We start from the raw sequence: 8,394 nt of genomic DNA, 5'->3' as shown, positions 1-8,394 counted from the left end.
AGAATTCTATGGTACAATTTACTCTTCAATTGTTCTATTGTGCATTTTGTACTGTAGTTTCTGGTTACTATCTTTGTAAATACTAGGTCTATTCCCATATGTAGATATTATGATATTACTTTTAAATAAAATGAAACGCATGTGTCCTGTACACAGCCTGTACTGACTGGGCTGCTGCTGGGGGCTGGTGAGTATAGATGACTGCAGCCTGAGCCTCCTTAAACACTGGTACTTACTATTGAGCTCCTGGTCTTGCTGTCGAAGAACTTGTCTCGGTCGGACAAATCGAACCTGCCCAAGAAAAGCACAGTGTGTGTGTGAGGACACATGTACACTACGTCTGTATTTCACAGTGTGAGGACACATGTACACTACGTCTGTATTTCACAGTGTGAGAGGACACATGTACACTACATCTGTATTTCACAGTGTGAGAGGACACATGTACACTACATCTGTATTTCACAGTGTGAGAGGACACATGTACACTACATCTGTATTTCACAGTGTGAGAGGACACATGTACACTACATCTGTATTTCACAGTGTGAGAGGATACATGTACACTACGTCTGTATTTCACAGTGTGAGAGGACACATGTACACTGCCTCTGTATTTGTCAGTGATATTTCCTCATGCATAAGCAGCTCAATGGGACTGTCCATGTGTGTATAATAAGAAAGCGGGTGCAGGCTAAATGCATCATTGGTAATGAAACTGAGAATGCGCTACAACAGAGCAATAACTCCAGGCTGTGAGAGCAGCACGAGGAAACAGCAGCCACTACAGTCTTTAGTGCAGTTCAAGAGGCACAGCCAGAAATAATATCCTCAGTTTTAAATTGTAAATTGAAAGTGTATGATCTTTAATAAAAACACAAAGGAGCACAGATTTGCTAATACTGAAAAAGCTTAGCATGTTTGTGTGTGTGCAGCTCTGATTCTGCCACACAGTGAGGGAAATTTCAGTATTCTCCAGCTGAGAGCAGGAGAGGGAGTATGGTCCTAGTCCAGTGCTCAGACAGTGAGGCAGAGTGCTGATGAAGAGGGGTCTGCTGTGAGTCAGAGCAGTAAATATAGCTGCACAGCCCACTCACGGCTCCATACACCACTCACTGCTCCATACATCCACCAGCCTCATTCACTGCTCCATACATCCACCAGCCTCATTCACTGCTCCACACATCCACCAGCCTCACCCACTGCTCCATACATCCACCAGCCTCATTCACTGCTCCACACATCCACCAGCCTCACCCACTGCTCCATACATCCACCAGCCTCACCCACTGCTCCACACATCCACCAGCCTCACCCACTGCTCCATACATCCACCAGCCTCATTCACTGCTCCACACATCCACCAGCCTCACCCACTGCTCCACACATCCACCAGCCTCACTGCTCCACACATCCACCAGCCTCAATGCTCCACACATCCACCAGCCTCACCCACTGCTCCACACATCCACCAGCCTCGCTCACTGCTCCACACATCCACCAGCCTCGGTCACTGCTCCACACTAACTTTTTCAGAAGCCTTAATTTATAAGCATGTTAGAGAGACCATAATGTCATAAAAATAGAGATAGGAAGCTGAAAATTTGTATTATTGTAGATTCCTGGTCATATATTGTCAATATTGTCAAATAGTGGGTATCTTTATTAAGAGGGCCCCCAAAATCTCAAATTTGGTTGCCGCTCAATTTATTAATTTTTTTTAATTTTTTTTTTGAGGTCCGCGATTTATTTACTCTAAGCACATATTTACAAACTAACTGTTGAACCTCAGTATTTGAGAGAATGACCATTTCTGACAACAATCTCACACCATTCAGAGCTTTCATGTGGATACTGTGGAGTCAAACCAAATGTGAGATTTTGGACCCCCCTTAGTAACCCTTAGCACCCCCCTTAATAAAGATACACTATATTTGACAATTTGACAGATTTAGAATCTATGACAAAGAATCTGCAATAATACAAATGTTCAGCTTCCTATCTGTATTTTTGATGAAGTTATGGTCTCTCAAACGTGCTTATAAATTAAAGCTTTTGAAAAAGTGAGTATGGCCCCAAAATTTCAACGGGTCATAACTCAGGAACAACTCAAAGGATTGAGCTAAAATGTGAAATTCTGTTATTTGGTCAATTTAGATTTTTTTTTTTTTGCCAAATCTGAGATGGCTCATAGGGGAGATTCCTTGAAAATGTCTGATTTCATATGGACTGACCCATGGATATGTCATTTCTATCTAGAATGTTCCACAGTCTGACATTAAACAACTTTACTTTTCATTTATTCAATTACAGGTGGTTTTATAGCTCAAAAATACCTAGAAAAAAAAATGCATTCTGACTGTGAGCGGGGTCGCCTCTCCACAGATCTGACCTGTAACTTGGCCTGGTTTAGTCTCCATGAAGACGGAAAGGTTTAATACCATACTGTGACGCATTCTAGACAAAGAAAATAACATCTCCATGGAGAAAAGCTATGGGCAGACACTCCACCCGAAAAGTTACACAATGCACCTTTAAGTAATAAGATTGTATACTTTCAGTTCATAATTCAACGTTGTCATCTTGCAGAAAAAATAACCAAAAATTCCAACTAGTTCAAATAAAAAAAGTATATATTAATATATACTTAAATATACTATTAATATATAAGTTATTGTTCCATCCATGATATATTGAACAAGAAGTCAGTATAGTATTTATCATGACTTCCTATGACTTCATATGTCCAAGAGCCTCCCGCACGGCTCCACACAGCCACACTGCTCCTTCTGTGGCCTGCAGGGACATAGCAGGGACATCACAGAGCCAGCCCACTGCCTGCTACATCCAAATAGGAAGTGAGCATGGGAGCGAAGGGGTTTCTTCGAGCTCTAATTGCACTTCACTTTCTATAAAATTTAATTGTTGCTTTGAGCCTCATCATTTTGGTCACAAGGGTCGCCAGATAAATTGCACTCAAAAGAAGATTCATATTTCTTCTGCAAAGTGCAAACTGTCTTATTCATTCTAAAAGCAGTTAACCCTGTAGTCTAGACCTCTGCAAACATACTGAATTCTTTACTGGGTTCTTGCATTAGTTTAGCAATTAACATTTCGGTGTCTCATGTATATAAATGCTATACCAAATCTTTACAGTCTTAAACATGTAAAAAGCACATGGTTTTCAGTGGTTCACAGTTACACAGCTGACTTATTTTGGCCTCAAGAGCTGCTTATATAACTGAGGCAAGACACATTTTGCTCAAATTGTGTATGATTTACACAGTACAGTGTCACACATATTGATGTGCAGACTGGGTGACGCTGGGTGCTGTACTCACAGGTGCTGCTTCTCCCTGGAAAACGGGTGACACAGCCATTTGATGCTCTGTGGGCGGTTGGAGTCCACCTTTGGGTGCAGAGGAGCTGTGACCTTATGAATGAAGAGCCGGATCTTCTCCACCACATTACTGCCCTGTTTGACCTCATAAAACTAAAAGGAAAAATGATGGCAATATAATAAATGATAATACAATGAGTATAAATCATAAACTGAAAAAGTTCTTTTTTACATGTTGATAATGCAAAAAAGTAGATAACTGTAAAAATGGAGGATGAAAAGAAAGAGGCCAAGTGTAAAACCTCGAGGAACTCCTTTCACGCACAACACAAACTCAAAGGAGAAATAGCGTTAGCAAGTCACTTCTTCATGGTGAGATTGTGTTAAAATAAAGCTCAGACTTAAAGGTTGTATGGAGGATTTTTTTTTTGTTTTTTTTTTTGTTTCAAGTTGTCAATGATAGCATTATAGAGGTGCAGTAGCCTTGTAATTATGATGACCAAAAAAAAGAGAATAAAATTCATCAACTCTGGACGTGGTGGGGCCAGCTAAACATTTGCCAATAGATAACGACACTGCCTCATTATCTGTTAGCTGACAGGCTGTCAATCAATCTCCCTACGTTTCTAGCGTAACTGACTTGCCTGCGCGCCGCCGGTACGTGGTTTACGTACGCCTGTCACGCAGTCCACAGACGCAAGCCGCACAGACGCTGTTTACTCCACCAACGCAACAGTTCTTAGCGGCTTTTTTTGACCTATATCTTCCTCGCAGTTAGCACAAAGTTTGTTGCAATGGCAGACAAGAATCCAGGAGCAGTTAGCCGCAAAAGAAAGTCCGTTTTTGAGGTCGCTGAAAGAAAAAAGACAAGGGGAAAAGCAGCGAAGCCAAACTAAGGTGATTCTTGAAGATTCATTCCAGCGATGGCGCGACTGAAGCAGACGCAGGGTCTAAAGACTGACGCACTGGTCGCCAAATTACTCCTGGACAGGTCACTTCTGCTTATTATGAAAACGTACTTTATTTCCAAGAGCTAGACAAACGTTTTTCAGGACACGAAAGCGATATCCTATGTCTGAAAACGTAATTTTCAATGCAAAGAAAGAGTCCGCTTGCTGCTGCGTGTTGTAGCTAGTTCATTCGCACTGAATCTCCGCGCACTCTTCTCTGCACCCCTTTCCTGCTCCTGTCCCCGCTGCCCGTTCCGCTCTTCCCCCTGCTCCTCACTTCTCCGGGCACGGAATCTCCGCGCACCGCTCCCCTCTCCTCTCTCCTCTCCTCTCTCCTCTCCCTGCTCCGCTCTTCTCCCTGCTCCTCACTTCTCATCCGCGAACGAAATGTCTGCACACCCGCTCCCCCCCCCTCCTCACTTCTCCGTCTTGCCTAACCAACACTGTAGTTAGTTGTTTACAAGTCATGTGCAGCTCACCGGCTGTAAACAAACCTGTTTCTGCTGTAAGGAGGAGGTGGGAGGAGGCGTTTCTACGTAGGGAGCTGTAGGGGAGGGGGGGTAGTTTCACGCATGCGCAACATTTGAAGGACAAACAGTCGCTGGATTTCTCGTTCCTTGGAAAATCCTCTATACAATCTTTAAGTGTAACTTGAGTAACAAAGACAGACACATCAGTGCCTACAGTTAGCATTACACCCACAGGGAATGTCAATGACTTCAGCTGCAAAGTATCAGTTAGAATCAATGTGACTATACTTGTGAAGCATGTACTGTCATGTTTAAAACTGGTGTGTATATTAAGAGTAGAGCCTGACATGAAACTGATATAATGGGAGTTGGAGCTGCCGATAGCCGATATAATCACCGATATATTTAGTGATGTAAAAATTCACTGTAAATCTTGAATTATTTAAAAAACTTAGGTTTGACTCTGGTGGATTTTAAATTGGGTTTATTTAGGCAACATTTATTGTTATTCTGACTCTTTACGTCATATTTACAGACAGTAGGTCAGACTAATGGCATTTTTGTATCACATTCTAGCAGCTAGTGATGGGTATTCCAGTTCTTTTTAGAGAAACGGCTCTTTTGGCTCAACTCACTAAAAGCAGCTAGCTCTTTCGGCTCCCAATCGGCTTTTCAGGTTGTTTTGTTGCAAGCAGGTCTAAAGCACGTGTAAACCAGGACTGAAAAAGGACTAAACCAGGACTAAAACAAATCTAAACCATGTGTAAAACAGGACTAAACCAGAACTGAACCAGGACTGAATGTCAGGACTCTGGAGCCCAAGATTAGTCCTGGTTTATTTATTTTATGCTGAACTACAGCCAAACATGCACGTTTATTCTCTCCTATGCACATGCAGATTTCTGTTTCATTTTCAGCCGCTGCCGCTGTCAAACTCCCACGAGTCTGCACGCGACGTGAAGAGAAAAAAAGTGAGAGAAAGAGAAAACATGGCTCCCAATAAGGAGCAGGCTCCCGTTGTTCCCTTCAAAGAGCCGGATCTAAGAGCTACTTCGTTCGCGACCGACCCATTACTACTAGCTAGTAAAGAAACTAGCGCTATTAGCCTTTAGCCGTAAATGCTGAGCGCTGCGGTAATTAATTATATGCACAAATGTCATAATTCGAACCTCTATTCACAGCTCATTTACATATCAATGTAGGTCCAGTAACAAATATACGGCCAATATAGTCACTTTACAATAGACCAATAGAAAACAGCCTGTTTATGTGCAGGAGCTACAGCAGCTAATCGCTAACAAATAACCAAAACTAGCTTCAAAGTTAACATATTTCCAACACTCAGCGCTCACACAGGCTCCTCCTCACATCACAAGTCGGCACTAATAAATGCCCTTTTAATCCAGACTCAAACCGATTGTCCGTAAAAAGAAAATAATCTCAGTGTCTGGATGTATGTGTGCGAGTGTAAACAAACACATGTGAGTGACATGACTCTGGGGATGTGTTCAGGGACAGTACGGACACACACAAGAAACAAATGACTCCGCAGATAAATAGGCTACTGATGTGGAGCCACATATTAGGACATTTATCTGTCTGTAAATTGGATTAAATGAACAGAATGTAGAGAGTCTAAGATTTATAACGACGTATCACATGTCCACGTGGAATATCGGCCTCTATCAGCAAACATATTGGCCAATAGCCGATATGTTTCCAGGTCCCCATATCCAATCACCATATCCGATATTATCGGCCGATAATATTGGCCAACCGATATATCGGTCGGGCTCTAATTAAGAGGATAATGGTACCTTTTTGGTGGGCATCTTGAGCTTCATGAACTCTGCCTCTCGACAAAGAACATGCCAGGGAGCGTGGATCTTCAGGAAGCCCGTGTCAGGGATGTTGCTCTGAAATCAAACAGATTGTACATATGTTTTAATTAGGGTTCTGCAAATATATCTGTATATATGACTGATTTTTACTTATTTATTTTGTGTCAGTGCTACAGTTTTGTTTCTAGTTCAGAGAAAGGAAATTTGTATATGTAAGACATTTGATATATTCACTATTTTGGAGAGTAAAGACCTGGTCCAGTGACAAAAACCACACTTCTCCTGAATCTGGGTTTGCCCAACCAGTCCACATGTGCTTTGTGGATCTGGAGAAGGTATTCAAGCGTATCTTGTCCTCTCCAGGTGGGTGGAGTGTCCCTGCCTCAAGTGGAGGAGTTTAAGTATCTTGGGGTCTTATTCATGAGTGAGGGGAGGATGGAGCGTGAGATTGACAGGCGGATCGGACTGTTGTGGTGAAGAGAGAGCTGAGCCGAAAGGCAAAGCTCTTGATTTACCGACAATCTATGTTCCCCTCCTCACCTATGGTCATGAGCTCTGGGTAATGAGTGAAAGGATAAGATCCGTGGATACAAGCAGCCGAAATGAGTTTCCACCGCAGGGTGACTGGGTGTTCCTTTAGAGATAGGGTGAGGAGCTCATTCACATGGGAGGAGCTCAGAGTAGTAGCCGCTGCTCCTCCATTTCAAGAGGAGCAGCTGAGGTGGCTCGGGCATCTGCTCCGGATACTGCCTGGGCCTCTCCCTCGGGAGGTGTTCCGGGCATGTCCCAATGGGAGGAGGCCCCGGGGAAGACCCAGGACACACTGGAGGGACTATGTCTCTCTCTTGGCCTGGGAACCTCCCCCTGGAGGACCTGGAGGAAGTGTCCGGGATGAAGGAAGTCTGGGAGTCCCTTCTTAGACTGCTGCCCCCGCGACTTGGCACCCGGTAAGCAGAAGAAAATGGAAATGGATGGATATTCACTATTTTGCTAAAAGAGGCTGTTTCATATTGACTTAGTAGTTTAACAAATAAATACTGTTATTAAAATGTATTTTGTTCTTAAATGTAGTGTAATGTGTTTTATCTCCATATCATGATGTCATAATATTGTGTATCGAGCCCAGGTTTTAAAATAAAACCTGTAGAATGATCGTTATTAATTACATCTGGCTCTGTATTGGGGAGTTTAGTGCTGGAGATCAGGTGCTGTGTTGTGCATGTCGGGTGCTTGGATGTGATTGTGGGATGCTCTAGTCTGTACACACTGAGTCTTGTGTAAAGTCTGAGTCACTTCTCACCCTCTGAGACACTGAGGTGTGTGAGCCAAAGGCCAGAGCCCACAGGCTGCTCACTGACTGCCATTTGCATCTACTGTTCTGCAGCATGATACACAGGGCAATACTCGATGATTTGAACATACCTATAATTACACCGACAGATAATACCTCAGTGTTCTATTATTGAAAAACAAAAACATGAGTATAAGTAAGCTGTAGAAAGCTGTAGAAGAAAGTACAAGACCCACTGGCCACAATCATTGATAAGTTTGCTCCTGTCGAAACTCAGGAGTTGGAAATGACTTGATTGGATTTGAACAGGCTCCTCACTCTAAGTGGTGTTGGAAGAAACCTAATTGTCTGTAGAGAACTTTGTAAATGTAATTCAATACTTGAGTGGACATCCATCACAGACTCACACACTGTGTGTGGTGGAAAGAGCTGCTCAAGTCAGCACCAAGATCTGAAGCAAACCCAGACCCAGTTATCTCTGTTAAAAATGTGGCTGACATTC

At 42.9% G+C, this 8,394-nt stretch overlaps 1 protein-coding gene across 3 annotated transcripts in view; it reads right to left on the bottom strand.

The window, feature by feature from the left end:
- Nucleotides 1-8,394, bottom strand: part of ano1a (anoctamin 1, calcium activated chloride channel a) — a 102,470-nt gene that overhangs the window by 53,250 nt on the left and 40,826 nt on the right. For all 3 annotated transcript variants that reach the window (XM_055154785.1, XM_020940628.2, XM_055154784.1), the window contains exons 4-6: nt 6,578-6,676; nt 3,342-3,493; nt 237-291 (exon numbers count right to left, since the gene is read on the bottom strand). In XM_055154785.1, coding sequence (XP_055010760.1) covers nt 237-291; nt 3,342-3,493; nt 6,578-6,676 — 306 coding nt within the window. The remainder of the gene's footprint in view (nt 1-236; nt 292-3,341; nt 3,494-6,577; nt 6,677-8,394) is intronic.

Source organism: Boleophthalmus pectinirostris, unplaced genomic scaffold (genome assembly GCF_026225935.1).
Source record: "Boleophthalmus pectinirostris isolate CB_2022bp ecotype Guang Dong unplaced genomic scaffold, ASM2622593v1 HiC_scaffold_19, whole genome shotgun sequence".
Classification (NCBI taxonomy): Eukaryota; Metazoa; Chordata; class Actinopteri; order Gobiiformes; family Gobiidae; genus Boleophthalmus; species Boleophthalmus pectinirostris.
The sequence above is the reverse complement of the archived record's forward strand: the minus strand, read 5'-3'. Positions and strand labels throughout refer to the sequence as shown.